At 42.8% G+C, this 21707-nt stretch overlaps 1 protein-coding gene across 1 annotated transcript; it reads right to left on the reverse strand.

The window, feature by feature from the left end:
- Positions 1-1683: 1683 nt before the first annotated feature.
- Positions 1684-20330, reverse strand: htr1d (5-hydroxytryptamine (serotonin) receptor 1D, G protein-coupled). The gene is made up of 2 exons (XM_053434622.1): positions 20039-20330; positions 1684-4212 (listed from the first exon to the last, which is right to left on the reverse strand). Exon 2 carries the CDS (start codon positions 3262-3264, stop codon positions 2107-2109), a length of 1158 nt encoding a protein of 385 aa, XP_053290597.1. The 5' UTR covers positions 3265-4212; positions 20039-20330; the 3' UTR covers positions 1684-2106.
- Positions 20331-21707: the final 1377 nt, after the last annotated feature.

Consider the following 21707-nt stretch of genomic DNA (forward strand, 5'->3'; position numbering starts at 1 on the left):
CAGCAGGCGGCCCAGCTCCATCGATTTCAGACAGTACGTGTGGAGCACATGTGTATCCAGCAGCTTCTCTGAGGGGCATAAAGAATCGATGGTAGAAATAGATGGAGGTCCATAAGGTCACACTGTGTTGCTGCTCCACAGGCGGAGATGGTTGACTCGGTTCTAATTTACATCTGTTGACCGAACGGATTCCAAACCTGCTGTGAGCAGCTTCTTTTATCATGTAAATGCGACAGCTGAGAAACTATATAGCTGTTCTCAGACGTGAACTTTTGAAAATCTCCATAAAATAAGGTTTATCTTCTAATATAAAGAACGCTGCAGGAGATTGTCTGGTTCAGATGTGGGGAAAATGTGAGAAAAACAGAAACCTTCAGGTGAGGCGTGGTGCCTGCTGTGGAGCATACAGGAGGCGGAACAAAGCATATTCTCCCACTGTGGAAATCACATGTTTTTGTTTAAAGCACATCCAAGCCGGCCCGTATCGCCACAGCTCACGAATCTTGCTGTCAGCAAGTTGACATCCTTCTCGGAGTGGTATACAGCACCTCTTTTTCCTCCTGACATATTTGTGGTCTTTTGTGTTTTTTGTCAGTTTTGCATCCATTCAACGTCATCAACCCTCACTCTTTGTGACCTTTTACTGCCATATTCTCACCGAGGGCTCACAAGGATATTCTGCAGATAGTTTACCGGGGGTCTGGCAGGAAAAGTCCCGGGAAAATGTCTGGAGCAACTGACTCGAACACTTGCATTCTCACATAAAGCTGCTCCAGAAAATTTCGGGAAAATGTCCAGAGTTCTGTGCATGTATTGGAACAGTCCCTTTAAACTGATGCCTCTATCTACTGTATTGTATTGTTTGTTGTGTTGTGTGTTTGTGATTACACAGAAACTACTGTATAGGTTACCATGGAACGTTTTGATTCAGATCCAGGAATGTTTTTCACTTTCTTGAACATTGGTTGTTAGCTTTTAATTTTAAAACAACAACATTTTCACTAATTTCACAGGGAACATTTCATGAACCTTGAAAAAGGCATCAGACCTGTTAAGGTGACTGAAGTCTCTTTGCCATTTGGTGCAGCTTGATTGACTTCAAGGTGACTGTTGGCCTCGTGGGGGGGGGGGGGGGGGGGTAGACTTCCATCCCACTTAGAGGTTGGTGCATTTTTTAAAACTGTTTCATCAGTTAGTTATTAGCTGATGAGTTTGCCGCATCAGCCAATCATTCACGTGGTAAAACAAACATCTTCATCAAGATATCAAATCTCTCAGTGCTCTGATCGTCACCTCCCTTCCTTTTTGTTTTCGGGATCATCATCATTTTGTAGAATCTATTTTTGTTGCTGTGACACCTGGCGTTTGGTGAATATTCAGAGGCAGAGTGGAAATGCTGTATTTCAGTCTGTAATGATGAGAGCCCACAGAAATATCAAACACTCGACAATCCTCATTTCCCCAAACACGCATATATTACAGTAAAGTTAGTACCGTGACACACACACACACACATATGCACACACACACACCACTTAATATAATTGCACATATAAAGATATTTTGACTGAATCTCTGGAGGTTTGAGTTCACGGTCTTTACTGTACCACAGGAACATTTTATGGGAGCAGCATCGTACACACACAGAGATTAAGACAACATACATATAGATCTCATGGCTTTTCATTTCCGCTGGATTAAATCCAGTCCCTCTGAGTTCACTCTTTACATACACTTACATCATTCGTCTTTAGTTGTTTTAAATCTATGCTTTAGTTCAAGAAATCTCAGCATCGTGCCTGTGACACGAAATAAACTTTAAATCTCCTTCTTTTATCTCTTGAAGGAGAGTCCCATAATCCTCGGGAATAAAGATTTATATCTATTTAAGCATGCATGCATAAGTCTATATGATGGATATACTGTTAAGAGCTATGGCATGGAGCTGTTTCTACAAAATAAAGAACATCTTACACGTAGAATGTGTTCACATGATGGGACATTTAGGTGCACAGTACTTTCATTATTATCATTATCCATGATCTTATTTGTCTTTGTGTCCCTGTTTTCCTTGAGAAGTCAGTTTAAATCCGTTGTAAAGGTTTTTCAGGAGCACCGTCTGAATTTCATGAGTTTTTGAAAAGCCTGTTTGAACTCGTCGTTGAAGACGGTGTAGATCACAGGGTTGATGAGGGAGTTCAGGTATCCGAGCCAGGTGAATATATCAAAAAGCACAGGGTCGAACCAGCAGTCTTTACATATGGCCGTGACCAGTGTGCCGATGAAGAACGGCAGCCAGCAGACGATGAACGCTCCCAGGATGATGCCCAGAGTTTTGGTTGCTTTCCTCTCCCGCGCCGCGCACAGACGCTTCCTCTCCACCACGCTGTCTGCCAGCTTCACTTTCACCATGTTCATGAACAGAGGCGACCCTCCTCCTCCTCCTCCGCCCCCTCCCGCGCTGTCGGAGTGTAGGTGTGAGTCCTGGTTGGAGGCCGAATTAAGAGAACAGAGAGAGGAGCCTGCAGAGGTCTGGATGAGCTGCGCTGTGGTGAAGCGCTTCCCAGAGGACGATGGCGTTTTGAAGATGCGGGAGCGGGCGGCAACATAGATCCGTCCGTACAGTATGATGAGAAGCACTGTGGGAACGTAGAAGGCTCCAAAGGTGGAGTATAGGGTATAGGAGATCTGATCTGTATTCACCATGCACTCCGTCAGCTCCTCGTGGGCTTTGGACTGCCGCCAGAAAAGTGGAGGCATGGAAATTGATATGGAGATCACCCACACCACCCCGACCATGACGGCCGCCCGCCGCATGGTTCGACGTTTCGTGTACTCCAGAGCGTCCGTGATGGCCCAGTAGCGATCAAGCGCGATCACACACAAGTGCAAAATGGAGGCCGTGCAGAAGGTGATGTCGGACGACAGCCAGATGTCACACACAATCTGCCCCAGCGACCACGTCTTGCTCACAGTGTAGACGATGCTGATCGGCATGACTAGAATAGACACCAGCATGTCGGTGACGGCCAGGGAGCCGATCAGGAAGTTGGCGGGCGTGTGGAGCTTCCTTGTCAGGAAGATGGTGGCGATGACGAAGGCGTTCGAAAGCACGGTGGCCAAGGTGACGAGAGCGAGCAGCGCAGAGAGGGAGACCTGCAGGCCGAGCAGCGTGGCCTCGCTCCAGGGCGGAGTGCTGGTGGCGTTGGGGATCTCTGTGAAGTTGCTGGTGAAGTAGTCCAGGGAGCTGTTATCCAGCTCCATCTCACCTATGCTCCTGTTAAAACCTTGTTTCTAGAAGGTTTGGTAAAGCCTCATACGTATTATCTGAAATTGCGCACAGATCAGTTCAGACATGGCGCTGAGGTAGTCCGTAGTGGCACTGCTAGTTTCGGCTTTAGAAAGTTCTCTTTTATCCTCTTTTAAGTAGTTAACACAACATTGCTCCTAAATTTCCATCTTGTGCATTGTAATGTGAAGTCACACCAACCTTTAGCGACAGTTTACAATAATGCTCACACAACCGAAACCTACCAATTTGTCCCTTTCGCTCCTCTCTCTCGCCTCGCTGGCCGAGCTGCAGGAGAGATGAGTCCTAATTTATATTCAGCTCCCGTCAGACAGTCACTTCATTCCTCTCTTCCCAGCGCTCTTATCGCATCTCCAACCAGCAGCCAGCCGCCAACAACACCTTCAGACCAAACCCCGCTATCTCTCAAATGCTTTAATGGGCTCCTCCTCTTCAATAAAGCCAAGCAGGCAGCTGCATGTAGGAAGATGATGACGGCAGATACACAGGTTTGCTTGTTGTTGCTCTTATCTATCCCGAAGTCTGCGTGGGAGCCTTCTAAATTGAGGTTTGCATTGAAACTTGGCCGCGCCTCGCGTCTTCGATGATACTGGGAAGCCAGAACTGTGCAAAAACACGATCACCATCAAAACCAGACGAGCACATTTTTTTGTTATCCAGTCTGTGTGTAGATAAGTGTTGGGGATCCATGTGGTTTTGGCAGGTATACAGAAACTTTCACTAAAATGCGATGATCAGCAGATTGTTTTTCTCCCCCCAGTGGTTCCCCGTCTTTAAATGCTTGTGTGTTGGCGTCTCCGCGTCCCGGCGTCGTCTTTCCCGTAAACTCTCAGCTGTAGTGTCCGCACAGAAAAGACGACTGTGTCCAACTTTCACGCAGCTTCCTCGGCAGCAGCTTCGCCCTGGGAGCCACAACATGAGAGAGAAAAATAGGAAGGAAGATTAGTTACTTGCAGCTTCACCGTCATCCCCTCCCCCATATTCTGCAAACACACACACACACAAACAAACAAACCACCTACACATTAGGGGAAGTAAATACACTCCAACAACCTGTAAACTCAACCCTGACCTGCAAATGGAGCGTCATGACTTGACAAACAGACTCAACGCCCACACAGCCGCTGCCAGTGTGTTGGTTTATTGCAATTCTTGTAAGACTGGGGTTGAAATCTCCAAGACAAGCAAATGCAAAATATAAAGGCACTTCATCGAACGAGCAGTTTGGTTTGCATTCAACATGACAATCAACAACACTGATGCTTCACTGGGAAATGCTGTGTACATGTTTACCATTAAGACCATTTATATCAATAATATTCTGTCAGATTGCCGTAGTTTATTAAAATGTGTGATCTGTGGTTGTGTTCCTCCGCTGGCCTGTTCACTTTCAGTCCACCTACTTCTTTTCCAGACTCATATGAGGTCCCAGTGACCTTTGACCCCTGGAATCTAATTAGTTCATCTCTGAGTACAACTGGGGAAAACTTGAAGAAAATCTGCAACAGTAGATTTGAGCTTTAAGTTCAAGAGTCCACAAACATTTCGTTAGGCAACTGTCACCCATGACCTTTGACCAACAAAATTGTATATCAGTTAATCTGTGAGTCCAAGTGATTTAAAAGGATTCTCTTGAGGCGCTCTTAAGATACCTCGTTCATGAGGCAAAAAATGGTTTGGTGAGGTTTATGTGACCTTGACCTTTGACCTCCCAATTATAATGTTCCTTGCACACAAGTGAATGTGTGTGCCAGTTGTAATGGCTGTTCCTGATATATCACGTTTACAAGAACATGGGGTCACCGCGCCCTTGACCTTGGATTCATTTTTTTTAAAAAAAGACAAAATATGACTAGCAACCTAAACTTGTTTCCTCACTGACATGGCCAACGACAGACTTCTGAGATATAAACCGGATGAAACTTGCTTCACATTAACCGTTGGAGGGGCTCGGGAGCTGGATCACTGAGGTACAAAGAGAAACTGACCATGCTGCCTCCAGGTAAAGAAACACTATCACAAGGCTGGAAAGCTGACTCACTTTCAACTACACTGAACGAGATAGGAAGTGAAATGTGGTGTTATGTCCCAGTGGGAGACGAGGACTTCAAATGACTGTTAATCACCACAGAAGACACTCCCTCCAGCTCTCCATCTATAGATGAGGACGGCTATAATGTATTATTTAAAAGCAGAAGCATGAATACTGACCCTTTGTAATTCAGAGGCAAATATGCATTGAGTGACACATTTAATGGAATCTGTGCAGCTGAAATGGGAAGTTTTGACTGTTGAAACCACTTATTGTTGTATCACAACCCACACAGCAAACATAAATCATGCCTTAATCAGCATTGGGACAAATGGTTTACATAAATTATATTTTCCTTTAAGCATGTTAAAATAAATGACTGGGAGGAATAGGGATCCAAATAAAAACACTGGGTTGTTGGAATGAGGTTTGACAACTTAATTTCTTGGGGGATATTTTGTATTTCACATATCTATACAAGCTATATGTGAAGTAAATTTGGAACAGTAAAGAACAACCCCGCTGGACAACAATCAACAAAATATTTTCAGAAGTAATTAAAAAGTGATTGCCTCCTCACACATAACAAATCACATTCTGCTGGCGTATTTTAAGTGTGAAAGACAAATAATTCTGAACGCGTGTTTGTTCCTGATACGACTTTGCATGTCACATCCATTAGCTGAAGTGTTGACTGGCAGCTGGGCCCTTGAGAGGGATTATTGTGCATTGGCCGTGACAGGAAAAGAGGCTGCTCTGTTCAAGAGACAGTGTTGTCTCACGAGCAGGTCAACGTGAAGATTCTTATCAACCAAACTGCAGGACTGACCAGTTTGAGCCTTTTGTGTTCTTCAATATGCAGAGTTCGCTTTCTGAGGTGATGAGTTCCAATCACTGATGGTAAATATATTGCACTCCCTCACTGAGTTACACATGTAGACTGTATATAAAGACAAAGCTTACTGGAAAAAACTTGAAAAAACGCAGTGTGATAGTATATTTTTACTTTTAAGTTTGGTCGATGTCCCATCCGCTAACCTTGAGGAGGCAAGATTATCGACCTATACTACTACCAGCCACTAGGTGGTGAAAGAGACACAGTGGCTTCCCTTTTGGGGATCCGTCAGTTCTTCCATTTATATATATATACAGAACTTTTAGTCACAATTTAGTTCCAATCATTAATAAACAGATAAAACAGGCAGATAAAAGGTATATATGCTTCAATAGATATACTCATACGTCACTAGAACACTGTGGATTTGTCACCAAGGTCCATAATTAATCTCTGCTATAGGTGACAAGCTGTAACAATCTAAGATCTTGAGCTTTAGTTCCAGGAACCATTAATTGAACAAGGAAACGTTTTGTCTGTGCTCTGCCCTGCTCTAATATAAACCTGCACTGTGACATTCAAATGGCCGAGGGCGGAGTGGACTGCCGGCAGCCCTCCATCCAGGAGCTGCACATATTGTTTAACAGCACAGGAAAGGGCACAGAGCACTGATCATACCCACACAGACAAACACGTGCAGCGCTGCTTTAACCGACTCCTGAATCCTAATGATGCTGCTAAACAGCAACAGAGCTCTCTCAGCTTGCTTTAGTGTAATGGTGTCCTACAGCAGTCAATCTCTGCACTGCATGTTAGTATCCGCTGCTGAAGCCTAAACCACGAGCATCAGTCCTGTTTGTTGTCTAGGATCAAGACATGTTATTTAAAGCCCTGCACGTTGATACAATGGGAGAGCAGTTACAGTTTATTTTATATGTTATATAGAAATGACATAAAAAATGATCAAAATGCAAAATGGTACAGAGAATTATGTTATTTATAACGTGGCTAAAATGCAAAGATCTGTGTTCCCAGCCCTTTGATTGTGGAAACTGGACATTCATTCAGAAGACACCAAGCAGATCTGTCCGATGTGCTGTCTCAGTGATTTATAGAACTGGTTTTATTTAGATTTCTACTGTCCCCCTTTATTCTTATCTGCATGGTGCATGGAAACGATTTTAATGGATGATGTGCATAGGCTGAGTTGTTTATGTACGAAACTAATATATTAGCCAGTTCTCTGGAGAAAGCCTGGGAGAAGAGAAAAAATAAAAAAAAACTCTTTATCGTGTTAATTTATAGATATGTTATGGTTCTGCTTATTTTTCCGCATGTTTTGTGAACGTTCTGGAAGAAGATGTATGTGTTTGTGAATTGAGGATGTCTTATAATCCCAAGAGGGGATGGGGAAATTGCATTGGCACGACACAGAAAGAAAATATATGCATGTATATACAAAAAGGATTATTATGGTGAATCCTCGGAGATTAGGGTTGAGGCTCCTCATTGGTTTGTACCAAATGTAAATACATACCTGAATGATGACACTTGTCTATTTCATTTAGCTAAAGATTTCTATTTTCATGTATCCCCAGCATCATTTCCAATTTTAACTCGTAATGACAGTTTCTAATAAACATGCAACCTATTTTGTAATGTAGCTCCTCATCCTGATTTTCACTGCTAAGACGAAACAGGTATCATCAGGTTTTGTGATAATCGATTTTATGCATATTCCTGCTAACAAACAAACGAGCCAACCAACCAACAAACAGGGGTGAAAATGCAACTTCCTTAGCAGTGGTAAAAATGATGGGTCAAAATCGAAGTGAGTCGCGCCCTTAAATCCAACATTACCCACAATTCATCTTCACAACTTCTTTCACAAGACCCCGCCGGCCTCCTACAGGCTTTCATCTCTGACTCACCACTCTTATTCACGTCGAATTGAGCTCTTTCCGTCTCCTTTATCCTCTGGAGTGAACTTCAACATGTTTCTCTCATCATCTTTGTTTGGCGTGTGCTGTAGCCGGAACGAAGGAAACATCATGTGTGGACGTACGCCCGGAGATACTGATCGCTGAGACCACCTCACGGCGTCCCACTTTATTGCATCAGTGCAGAGGAGATTGATAAATCGCAGGTCTGGTTATAGCGCTCAGTGGCAGTGCTGTAATACAGAATACTAAGTAAGAGGACGGTCGAGGATCAGTCAGTCACTTGTCGTTGTTGTAAGCTGCTGCACTGAAATGGGTTTCTGGTGAATATTACACACACACGTACACACACATATGCGCAGTAGCATGTTTGATAGATGGCTGAATAGCTTATCTGTTTACACATCAAACGAGTCAAGGCCGAGGCTTATCTCCTCGGGGTCTGGTTCACAGCACAATAGGATAATGAGGTTCATAATGAGTGGATGAGAGGAAGGATTTTCAATCAAGAACAGGCCTTTTCTAAATTGGGCTGTATACTGTTTCTGAGGCATATATTAGCGTCTACATCTGGCTTTGAAATTGAGGATGTAATGTAACCAGGCATGGATCGGCCCGGCAGGAGGTTAATTCATGTTACTTAAATCCGGGGGGGGGGGGGGGGATTTAAAAAAGATCACAAAAACAAGCAGGCACATAACGTCAAACAAATGTTAAGTTTGGTCAGATGAAGAAAGCTTGACTTCGAATCACAGTCCTGCCCTGTCAGCTCCTTGGCACCACACCCCATGAACAACAAATCCAATTCATTCCTCATTGCAGGTTCAGGCCCAATCCCAGCAGATACTGCAGAATGTGTAGCAGCAGGTCTGTCGAGATGGGCGTAACCTTGTGAACCCAGCAGGCCTGCAGACACTGCATGGCCCCTATGGAGATACGCTAATTGGCTGACTAATTGATTTAGCTCAAAGAGGGTTGAGCCATCGCTACCTCTGCTGTCAGATACTGTCTTCTGTTTATCAAGCATGTGCTATATGGTAGCTGAGCGAGGATGTACGATGTGTGTGGGGCGGGGGGGTTGGAAGTTTACATCAATGAAGAGAGAGGATGGGAATGATGCAGTAAATTGAGTCAAAGGAGTCAAAAGAGCTGTTGAGGTTCAACTTTGTACAGAATCATGTTGTGAACCACTGAGGGTTTCAAATGCTCATTTTTGTTCCCACAAAAGCTGAAGGTCAGGAGAGTGCATACCAACCGTCTCCTTAAATCTAATCAAGCTGCACCGAATAGCATACACCAGGATATCAGTCCCCTGCTGGAAAAACAGGCCACACTATGTCAGCATGTGGCTGCAATTTTCTGTCCGAACTCCTCAGAGCCTGAAAGAGCAATAACCAAGCTGAACCTGACAGACATTCTGTCATCTGTGTCCAAACCCAAACTAAGCCCAATTTGTTCTCCTTCTACAGGAAATTGCACTGTAAAAATGTTTGTAGATATCCCAAACTTTAGTCTGCACTGGACCTGACAGGCCTTGGTTGGAGGATCACACTTTCTGGATCTAGACCCAAGTTAAATGGGTTCTTTCTTGACTCATATCCCATCCTTCCCCCAAGTACAGTGGAAATCTGTTCAGTACTTTTTTGTGTATTCCTGCTGACAAATACACAAACCTAACAACCAAGAAACAGCAAGACTTGGAAAGGGGTGAAAACACAACATCCTTGGTGGAGGTAATGAGTTCAGTTATCATCCTCATACAGATTGCCTTTACTTTGTGTTGAGCATCATTAGCCTGACAGTAAAACCTGCAGAAACAACTCATCCCCTGAAGATGTTTAGTTTCATCAATAATCATTGTTCAGTGGTTTCAAGTAGGTAAATGCCTTTTAACTGTCTCGTAGCCAAGTCAGCTCTGCCAGGAATGACTTTGGCTCATGTTGCTTGTCATTCCAGTCAATGCGCAATCAAGGAGTCTTTTGTTTGATTTGGCGACAGACATAGTTTTTTATTTTTTGTTTGCATAGTGCCATGCAAATCCTGGAAAACAGACGACTGAGCTTAATCATGAGAGGGAAAATGAAACTCTAATTTGTTGATTAGTTGCTTGAACAGTCAACATGACTTAAGAGTGATTATTTGTTAAAGTATAGCCTACAAGTGCAAGAGTATACAAATCCAAACAGACTGCAGGGCGATGGAGTCCGTGAAGTGTAACACGCTGCCATGTCGCGCTGCGAGACAGGAAGTAGTGAACGGAATCACATTATTTCTTGAGGGCTCCAGGGTTTATCATATCTCAGTTGTTTGCAGGTGCCTGGGAGTGTGGAGCGTGGGTGTTTTTCTGAGGCTGTGTGGGCTGCATGTGTGCACAAGCTCGCACGTGCACAATCACCCACCCACCCACATAAACACACACACAAATACAATGCAAAATACCAAACAATATAATCCTCCTAGTAGTAGACACGGGATGACACTGAAGGGGCTTCGCAAGTTCATGGGGGTTATGGTGGCTGATTCCTGTGCCAATAAATGAACTGTAGAGCGAGTGTAAGGGAGTGAAGTGTCATTGGTCTGATCAAACCACTGGGTTTCAAACCTCAGGACTCATTACAGCAGCTGGGAAGGATAATCTCAGCTCGTCCATAAGCCGATAAGAGGCAAACAGATTGTTGAAAATGGGACAATTAAGCATTTTCCGCGGCTCGAAACAGATTAGTTCCAAAGTTCTTCACAGTTTTAAGAGGTTACAATTAAAGACGTTCTCATTAGTCAAAATGCAGCGTTCAGCAACTTACATCACAATCATCAAAACCCTCTACTGCAGTGATTCTTCAGACCGATGGTTTTTCAAACTACTCCAAAGTTATAGACTCAAGGTACAGGACCCCATCTAGAGTGGAACAGTTCAAGTGCAGACCTACGACATCTAGGAGATGCCAACTCTTAAAGAGTGAGACTGTGATGAGCTGATGCAGAGGAGATTGTAAGACCAAGCTGCCGACGAGTTTGGAGAGAGGAGACGTAGAGGAAGAGACCGTGGGGATCTGGTTTAAACCTGAGGTGATGATACACAAACCTATGATTAGAACACGGTTAGTACTAAATGTGCTTTAACAAAATTTCTGGGCATTGTCTTCAAAGAAATGTTATATCCAGAAACCAAGAAATAAGCAACGTATTACAGTAAAATTGCTGCAGTTTAATACATGAAATGGTCCACATTATTATTTTAACATGACTGTTTGGTTACCGGATCTAAAATTCAGATCTATATTTGGTGGCTGGCCCCATTATAGGTCATAATTCCCATCCTTATTCCTATGAGTCATTGCCTCCATGTTAGTAGATGGGACATGGACCAAACAATAGAGTCAAAGTGCATCTCAAATACATTTTTCTCAATAATGTTTTTTGTCAGTTCAGGTTGTGAGGCCCTTATTGACGACTGAAACTGACTTGTGATCGGTCGAGCACAAATATCGGCGGGACCTTGAGACCACAGCTCCACGCTACTGTCACTCCTGCACAGACTCCAAATGACTTTAAAAGCACCAGAATATTATAGGTTTTTGTAGAACATGAGAAAGTTCAGTTGGGTTGTCAACATTTATTTATGGTCAATAGTTTCTACTCATGGGTAGTGGGTAACTATCGACCTTTTTGAAGCCACATTCAGTTGAAAATATTGTGCAGGGATAAAAAAAAAAATGTTTTCCTTTGGTCAGTGACTAAATTAAAAAAAAAACTACAGTGGTGTAATACCTCCACGCAAACAGAAAAGAATCAGGTCTTCAGTGGATGCCATGACAGTGAGGAGGACGTAGACCAACAATATCCGTACATCTAAATTTGATGTGTTTAAGTGCGGAAGCTTTGCAGTTAGCATCCATATCACTGACTGATGACAAAGTGAAGTGCTTTTATCTTTAACTCCTGTGTTTGAGTGTGTGTGTGTGTGTGTGTGTGTGTATATGAGTCATGGCAATGAAGGGGCACTGATTCACCAGAGGTTGAAAGAAAACAGTCAATGTTTGTTGAGAACGCTGAAGAAGACAAAGCGTATAAGAGGTTTAGTTTCCCCGTATGGACGGATTGTGATTATAGAAAGAACATAGAAAGGAATAATAAAAACTAAAAATAACAGCGTGCAGGCTGTTTGATGTAGAAGACAGTATGGAATAATAAAACCAGCACCTGCCTGTTTGAAAGGGACTGATTGTTTGGCCTGATTCTGGTTGCCCCTTTCTTTCTGAAACTGTAAAAGTGGCCTGCAGAAATTCATCTCTATCTGTCATGGATCTGGCGAATTGATTTTACTGTCAATTAAGCAGGATGGATCCTCACAGAATATCCGGAATCCTAGAGAAAACAAGTGCAAACTCATTTGTAAGTAAAGGGAACAGAAACTCTGACATTTTGACTTTAAAAGATGGCGCAGTCAATCAACTCATTAAACTTAGAAAGTCTTAAAAACCTTCCATTCAAAACCAGCTTCAGTCATACTGGCAAAATTCTCTTTAATCAAATACAATAATTCAACCATACCAAAGTATTTTAACACACAGGAGAAATTTAAATTACATAGAAAGCCACCAATTAAGAGAAACTTTAAATCCTGCTCTGAACCTCAGCAGAACAAGATGAAGTCACAAAGAGGACATGGAGATTACGTCATGGTCTCTGTCCTCATTACAGCTTTGTTTTACTTTGCTCTGGAGCTTGTCCTAAAGCTCTGACATCGTGCCTGATTTGCATCTGTTTGAGGGTTTGAAATATAATTGTCATGTGGAACTCAAACAGGAATACTTTTTTTATTTTCATCGTAAATCTCTCTTTGGGGTTTACTGGTGCCAGCGTGTAAATATCGAGTTAACCAAACGCTGGAATAAATGGTGAATTGCTTGTTGCAGCCTAATGAATGCAATCTGGTCACAAGCAGGTGTCCGTTTATGAGATTTGATCATTAGTATAATTAACAACGCTATAAATGCTACCTGGACTCTGTTGTGGCAAAGTTTAATTTACCAAAAAGTTCCTGAAGAGTAGAGAAGGGAATTTAACACTGTGGAGCTTCACATCTTACAATTGTACTCTCAGTATAGTGGTGTTAGGAACATCTAGAAAATATGACCCGTGTGTATAAATTGTTGTCAGAGCAGTGCTGTACCGTAACAGAAATAATGAGGGGTTACTGACCCAGCAGGAGAAACAAAAATACCACCAAGTTCGATGTTAAAAAACATTTGTCCTCAATTAAAGGTGAAGGATCCAAGGATCCTATGGTGATCTATTTTCAGACATTTTGTATGAATCACCTGAACCTAAGAATAACTGTGTTTCTGATCTTTTAGAAGGATCCCTTTATATCTAGAAGCAAGTCCTCCTCCACGCTGTTCGCCATGTTGCACCACCATGTTTCTGCAGTAGCCTTCTAGTCAAACCAAACACTGGCTCTAGAGATAGCCTTCCGAGGTGTTAGGTCAACTGAGGGCCACCGTAGGATCTCCCACACACTGGAGAATGAGGCCAGGATTCTTCCATTGTTTGCAATATGCAACCTCATCACACAGACGCCAAGAAAATCCTCAAACTGAACATTTACAGTACAAGGAAATTGGTAAATTAGTCTGTTTCTATACGTGGCTCTTCCATGAGACTTCTTATAGTTTTGACTTGGCCAACAGCTAGTGTGTTTCCGAGAACAGGCAATTGCAAAGTAAAAAATCAAGTAGTTAGCCCAGCGGACATGACAGAACCCAACCCGAACCCAGCTTGTCGGGTTCTCATCGGGGTCAATCCACATTGTGAACACAGTATGTTCGACCTTTCTGTATCTGTGTGGGAAAGCGTATGTTATAGTTTTGCATAAAAACATTTGGTTAAATGTGTAATTACGCATTACCCTGCAAAAAAAGCACTTTTCACCATTAGCTGTGGCAGTACAGACAAAACACTGATTATCTGCAAGATAGCACAACAGTTACTAGAGCTGGAACTAATAATAACGGTCATTTTCTATTGTGTTATCTGGACTTGGCTCATTTAAAAGCTGCTGTAATTAGAACATAACATCTAGATTAAAAAGCTCTAATTATGTTTTGGCTTTTGCACTCTGCCTCACACGGTTCATATAATACTGCTGATGTGCACCATACTGAGCTGAGTGTTGCAGATCCTTCAAAAAACACAGTATTTTTCTCTTCTGTAACATTTCTCCGTACAAGGTCTCAGTCAACAAATTACAGTGTCTTGGAAAATGTGAGATAGGACCCCCCCTCTAATTGCCATCAAGAAACAGGCCGTCTTTCAACAACTCAAACTCAAAACATTGACCACTAATGGCCTGAGTGCACGCTTGAATGGATTCAGATATGACCCCTGCTGTCATCGTGATGGTGACTGACACATTGTCATGATTTATGATTAGGACTTTCATCTGGAGGGGCCAATCTCAGGATTCAGCTGCAATTACGCAGGTATTAACGGCGGATTAGTCAGAGACAGGGAGGTGTGGGGAAGAAGAACATGAGAAATATAATGACATAAGAGGAGGAACATTCAGGAAAATGGTAAACTAAGATGGAGTCAGAAGAAAAACGATTAAAACAGATCTCTGAGGTTAAAATCAAGATTTGCAGTGTCACGCTACAATGAAGTGGATCACACTCTCTGTTGAAACAGTGGTTTAGAGAATGATGAACAGAGACACAGAGAGAAAGAGAGAGGGAGGGAGAGAGAGAGAGAGAGAGAGAGAGAGAAGGGCAGAGGGAAGTTATTTAGTGAGTGAAAAACTGCTTTCTCACGCCGAGTCCAATCCCTTGGGAGTAATCCTGCCGGTAAATCCGATGGGATTACCACTGATATAGTCCCAATTTTCTGGATTGCTTTAATTCCAGTGTAAAGAGAAATCTCTGCAGCACAAATAGTGACGAGAGGATTTGATGAGAGAAGGTAAAGCACAGAATGAAAGAGAGGACAGCACATTAACATGTATTTACAAATGTCCATATTCCATATATAAAACCAGCTGTGCAACTGGGACTTCCTTATCTGCTGCAGCTTTAGAGTTCAGTGATGAGGTCTGGGAATTAGACGATTTTGCACACGTCCTTACAAATGCGTTTTTCTTGCCAGAGATCTTAGATCATAGATTCTCCAAAAAGGAAATTGGGCCCAGTCTTAACACGGCCATTGACAACAACGGTCCAGCTCATCAGCACTTTGGCACCTTTCAACTTAGACCTGATTCAGATTCAGTTGGAGAAAACGACTAAACTCCAGCTGGTGTTTAGTGCAGCGGTGAGTTTTGCTCTCACACATCAGTACCTCTGATTCTGACTGACAATGTAAAAAACTCAGCTTTTCTCCTGGTATTTCTCCGTGATGCTCTCATTCTCTACGTGTGAAGCTAACAAGCTCTATTGATCACCTGCTAATCTGAGTACCTTTATACATTTCAACTGGATTTTTATCGTTTTCTATGTGTAGCTGATTGTATATCGAGCTCCGAGCTTTGCCAACATGCAGGTGACACGAAATCAATACTGTCTGTAAACGCCCCCTGTGTGGACACACTGGATCTGCTGCTCTGCCAACATGCTGCTCCTCGCCTGGTAAATCTTTAAAAAATCGTAATGTTTCTATTAAAAAGGTAAACAAGTTAATGGTTGCTTCTGAAACTGGTGGAGGAACTCATTACTTTTATTTCCTAAGCAGGAAACGCTGAATGTTCCCGGAAGCATTGGACTTCAGGGGGTTGGAGTTGGACGTTCTTGAAACTGCCATCATTAAGGGAATCCCCATCGGCAGCTTCCTCTGGAATAATTCATTAACCAATAATCAAGATTACTATCATGTGTATCGGTGCCGTCTTTTCATTCCTGAAATGTTTGCTGTAAATCAAGGGTTTTGCTAACTGAGCAGATTTCTTTGTCATATGTGGCTCATAGTTAATTTTTCCCTGTAGAGGTGGAGGATGATGGTAGCTCCACTCATTCTTGCGCGCATTTTATTCTGATGCCCGATTGAGGACTTCAGGCCTTTGCAGAACACCGTAGGGGTTTCGGTGTCCGTATGTTGCAGTAGATGATTGCCAGGTTTTGAGTTGTGATTGAAGTCGTCCACAAGTCTCTGGAGTTCATGATGCTTTTGGCATTTAGTTGTTTTGAGCAGTTGAGGTCCTTTGCAGCCTCGGCTCTAGTGTTTAAGATTGAAGGTTTTATTCCTGGACTGCACGTTGCCATACCTGCCATCCTCAAAAAACTACTGAACTTATCCTTAAAATTTTGTAAAACCCAATAATCTTTGGAGAAGATTCATTTGTCATTGTCTTTAACATGGCGAGGAATTCCATCTTAATACTGCTCGCATACGGTTAAATACACACTACGTTCAGTATTTATAGATTTTGTATAAACAGGCGATCAGCGCTATGTGGCAGTGGCAGCTGGGACTCATCCGTGTAAGTGATGTATTGTTGATCGTGACATTAGTGTGTTAGCAACGAACGGGGGCACTCAGGACAACGGCAAGGGCAACTTCAAAGCACTTTGAATAAACAGGTGAGCAGCCCTTTGTACAGCAGCGGGGATGCAGCTTCAGGATCCTAATGGCAAATGAATGTCGCTTTGATGATCTCAAAACATGCAATATGGCGATAAAGTGGCCAATCAGCCCTGTCAGCAGAATGAACTCTCAGAGCGCTCCTCTAGTCAGCACATTGATTTCAGTTATGGTCGTCATGGGAATTGTAAGTAATCCTGCTCTGAGACCTGGTGTCTGACTGCTCAGCTCTGAGCTCAGCGAAGTTTAGTTTGGCAGACTATAGTTAACGCTCGCTCTCTCTCTCTCTCTCTCTCTCTCTCCCTCTCTCTCTAACGTGACGGTGGCGGGCCAATTCTGACTCTTCAAGTCTTCCTCCTTTCACTCTCAGTATCTCCTGGTCAATCTTCTAACACGGACATTTTAATTTCTGTCATACTTTAAATAGTTGTGACAAAGTCGTACTCAGACGGGGTGTTTTACGGCCCAATGGTAAACTCCTGCTCACAAACACTGCCCCCCCCCCCATCTGCTCAACTGTAATTCTCACAATCAGCTGACCTGTAAGTCGCACAGCACCGTACAAAAGTTGTGTCGGTCTGCAGGACAAACGGTGCGATGATGACACTGCAGTAAATTACCACAAGGGTTTTTGTGTGTTTTTGTGAATAATAGGAATTTCAGAAACACGTTGTTCATGTACAGTAGTGACAAACGTTAAAACCAGGGAATGAGGCTGTAACGCAACTAAATACATCTGCTTGTTGCTTCCTGGGGTTCAGCTCAGTCCTACGTGTTGGTTACCTGCAGGTCGAATTACAAGCTTTATCAGACTGAAGTGTTATTCATATCTCTGGTGACGTAATGTAAGGAATGTGTGTCTCATTAGGAGCTTGTCCACATCAGTCAAGCTTACAGTTTTGATTTATTGGTAACAGAAGAAGAATGGACTACACAAAATTACATCTGAATTCCAGAGAACCGCAGACTCGTTTCTCATTGAACATCTTTGTCTGCATCTTCCATGTGTATGGCACTTTTTTTTTATTCAGAAATAATCGGTATTCCTGTTGGATTTTTTCAGTTTAACGTACATCATGTGAAACGACATCAACACGCTCACTAGCTCACACTGAATTTTCCAGCTCTATCTCAACATGCGCTCACTCTGATATTTTACCAGGGGGCAGGCAGGAGAAGTCCCTGAAAATACCAGGAACACTTGACTTGGACATTTGCATCCGCACATACACCCCCTCCAGAAAAATATCAGGAAAATGTCCACAGCTGTATAGTCCAATTACTTTCTGCATCATATCACTTGTCCCTGGAGTGAGAGGAGGGACTGTCCAAGCAGGGAGGGCTGCATTTCAGTTTCAGCTCAATTCTCCAGGTAGCTCCAGGCAAGTGATGAATAGATGGTGACTTCAAAATAAATAAATAAGGATATCCTCTACATGTAATAAGACATTATACATATCTGCTCTTTCATGCACTCGCGAAACCGTCGGGCATTAATTGCCTGTTCCTACATTAATTATTAAACCAGAACTTTGCCTAATGAGCTACAAATGATTCCTCTTTGTGATACGCTCTCTCTCGTGGCCCAGATGAGGGGGAAAAAGACTCTGTCATAATTGAGCAAGAAAATTACATATTCAACCAAGATTAGTTGTTCCACTTTTTATCTTCATTTCCGTTATTGAGGAGACAGCAGAGATGGCACGGGATGAAAAGGGGTTTCCGTCATTTTAGTGGGTTGTTGATTCAGTTCAGTGTCTCCAGTCATGCCCAGAAAGCAAGAGTACAAGTGTGTGTGTGTGTATGTGTGTGTGTGTGTGTGTGTGTGTGTGTGAGTGTCTGTGTGTGTGTGTGTGTGTGTTTGTGTGTGTGCATTGTGCGTGAGAGAGAGAGAGAGAGAGAACACAGGGAAGGGGGCATCAGTGTCAAAGCGGAGACTCCACATGTGCGAGTCTCCCAAACGAAATGGAGGGATATTGTGCTCACAGAAGTACTTTTCATCATCACTGCATGGACATGGTGATTCTCTTTCATTTTGCAGAGTGCCTCTCACATCAGTCGGCTACTTAGAGCAGAAAATGCAACACGCTTCCTGCGAAGAGAGAGCCCCAGGTGGGTTTTCTGAAAAGCTTGAGAGCATAGAAGACAGGTCTATTTTTTCCCGGCTTGAAATGGACTTAATGCCTGCATGAGCTGTTCACCTCTTCTCCTCAGCAGCTGCTAATGGCCAAAAGGAGATTCTTGTCATGTTATATGGATATCTCTATTACCTCTTCAAAGGGAAAATGCCAGCGGGGTATATAATATGAGGATTGTTAAAGCCCTGCCCAGAAACAGCTATTTACCAGATAATGTTTAAAATAATATTAAATAATTTGCAGTTTCTCCCTTCAGCATAATGTCACAAAGTTTGCCGTCCTTACTCGCTAACCTATAACCAGCATCTCCATGTAGTTCCATTCTCGTGCTCCACATTTGTTTCATGGATCACACCCTCAGCTGGAGGTTGGAGGCAACACCTTCGATATAATGCAAATATTATGGTCTCTGAAGCACCTTGCACAGCAGATAACATCACCCTACAGATAGTTAAGCCTTATTTTCAAATTAAAGCAGTTAAATCACATAAAAAAAATGCATGTCTGCTGTCAATCTTACCTTTAAGATGTTAAGTACCAGGTTCCAAAACCAAGTCAGAAAAAAGTCATATCACCATTATTTTCCCACAAAATCACAGTTTGAGTGAAGGATGTTTGAGGGGGCAGGGACTGCTGAAAGGGCTGGTCTGTTTAAAGTATGACAAAGCTGCACTAAATAATGAACTGGACTGAGTGTGTTCCTCCCCTTTAAACATTTAATAGTCTTAACCTGACTCCTCACCCCGAAAATCATTTTGGCACACTGAGGCTTCATGCAGGTTTTATCTACGTGGGATTATTTCCAACTCTTCATCCCTCTCATGTCCCCAAACCATGTAAAGCTCCTGCTATTCCCCATGGGGACTTTGTATATTATGACCTGTTCATAGCCTATTGTGAGACATCTTCATCTCCTAAGGGGGGGTTAATGAAACAGTGCCAAACGATGCCACTGGTAATTACAAGTGACCTTATGGTGCTCAGTTGTGTCTCTTGTATATGGGATAATTTCAGATACTTTCTTTAAATTCCATGTTTATTATCTTCACCTTTGATGTTTGTCTTTCTTACAAGCAGAGAGAATATTCCTCACTCATCCGTTTAGAACATAATTCAATGTCGTCTCCTGTGCGCCCACAAATCCGTGCGTAATGGTAAGAAACGAACAGGGAGCCACGAAAAAGCTTTTAAAAAATAAAGGTTGATCAAACTTACCGTTTTTAATTCCTTCGTTGGGGGATTTTGTTCCTCTTCTCTTTTGAATAAAAGCGCAGCAGAGCGTCAGTCAGGGAAATCCCGGCAGCCGTGTCCTTCCATTACGCACGTTACGAAATACAGATTGGTTATATTCAGAGGGCGCCTGCGGAAAGCTTCTGTAGGTGTTACCACTGAGAGACGGAGCGAGCGAGCATCCAGAGCAGCTTTATTCTCCCATGTCCGGCAAACATGAGCAGCTCAGACTCTGGTTTCCTCTCTGCAGGAAAAGCAGGGCGCTCTGCTCCACAGTTCAAACACCAGGGTGCGTAAAAAAGTGGCAGAAAAGAAATCCCATCATATGCGTCAGGGCTGATCCCGGTGTGGGCTGTCTCCAGCGACAACTAAACCCCCGGTGAGAGGGGCGGGGGGGCTTCATGGTGCTGATGCGAACCATCCAGCCCCGAGGTGGGGGGGGGGGTTACAGAGAGACGTCAACGAGTAACAAGTTACACTCAAATCTGCGTTCGTGGGAGGTTTTCATGGCAGTACTGGGTGTCTCTAACCCTAAAACACACACAAACACACACACACACACACAAACAAAAATATACATATACACACACACTGAATTTCCCAGTAATTTTGTTGAGTTTTTTGACACTCCAATCTAAATTTTATAAAAATTTAAGTAAATCACACCAATGCCACACGTCTATGTTTACCTTCAGAGTCTTTACAGTGAGAGGTTACTGTAAAAATTCGATTTCAAACACTGAACCCCATCAAGAATCAAATGTCACATTTGTGTTGTTTGTCCCGTCACAGAGAGAGACTGATGGGCTGGGGTTCACATTCTTTCACATTGGATTTTACACAAGAAACAAAAAGTGATGTATTACATTTCACCATCTCAAAGTTAATTTAGTACCAGGAAAGAAAACTGAAAAATTAAACGTCATCTCCAGCAAAAGTCTGTAGGAACAATATGTTCCTTCAGTGTGAATCCTCAGAATCTTGTAGAGTGTGCACTGGTTTCATAAAAAATGCACGAGGTCTAAAACCTTGTCCACATACATTACTCTTGAGTACATTGTTGACAGCTTATGTGCTGTAATGCTGATGCAGAATACATTGTATTCACTAGTTCGACTCTGAAAATGCACATGACATCATTCAATGTTTTAAAAAAACAGGCAGAGTGAATATTGTTACTGTCGTTTACATATGCTCCTTCTGATAATAATAGTAAAGATTTAAAGTGACTTGGGAGCTAAACCAGAGAAAGAGTTGTATAAGAAAAATGCTGAACTTCTCCAGACGTTGTAGAAGATTATCAGAAATGAAAGGAGGAGATTCCTGAACAAACAATTGCCCAGTTTAGGACGATTTTCCTCTTTGATGTGGAAAGGCAGAGGTTTTCTTCTCTGGGCTCACAAGAGGCTAAAGTCTTAAACGACACACAACCACTACATCAACACATCCATCCATAGAGGTTGTTAACATCACTCACACACTGTTTCTGTCAGCGGCAATTTGGGGATCGGTATCAGGACAGTTCCGCATGCTTAACGGGGATCGAACCGCCAACTTTCTAGTAAATGGACGACAGGCTCTATCTCCTGAGCCACAGCTAACCCTGCTGCATCACCCTTGGTCTTTATTGATCAGCTAATTAATGAGCAAGGCC

This window comes from Pleuronectes platessa, chromosome 11, assembly GCF_947347685.1.
Source record: "Pleuronectes platessa chromosome 11, fPlePla1.1, whole genome shotgun sequence".
In the NCBI taxonomy this organism is placed as follows: Eukaryota; Metazoa; Chordata; class Actinopteri; order Pleuronectiformes; family Pleuronectidae; genus Pleuronectes; species Pleuronectes platessa.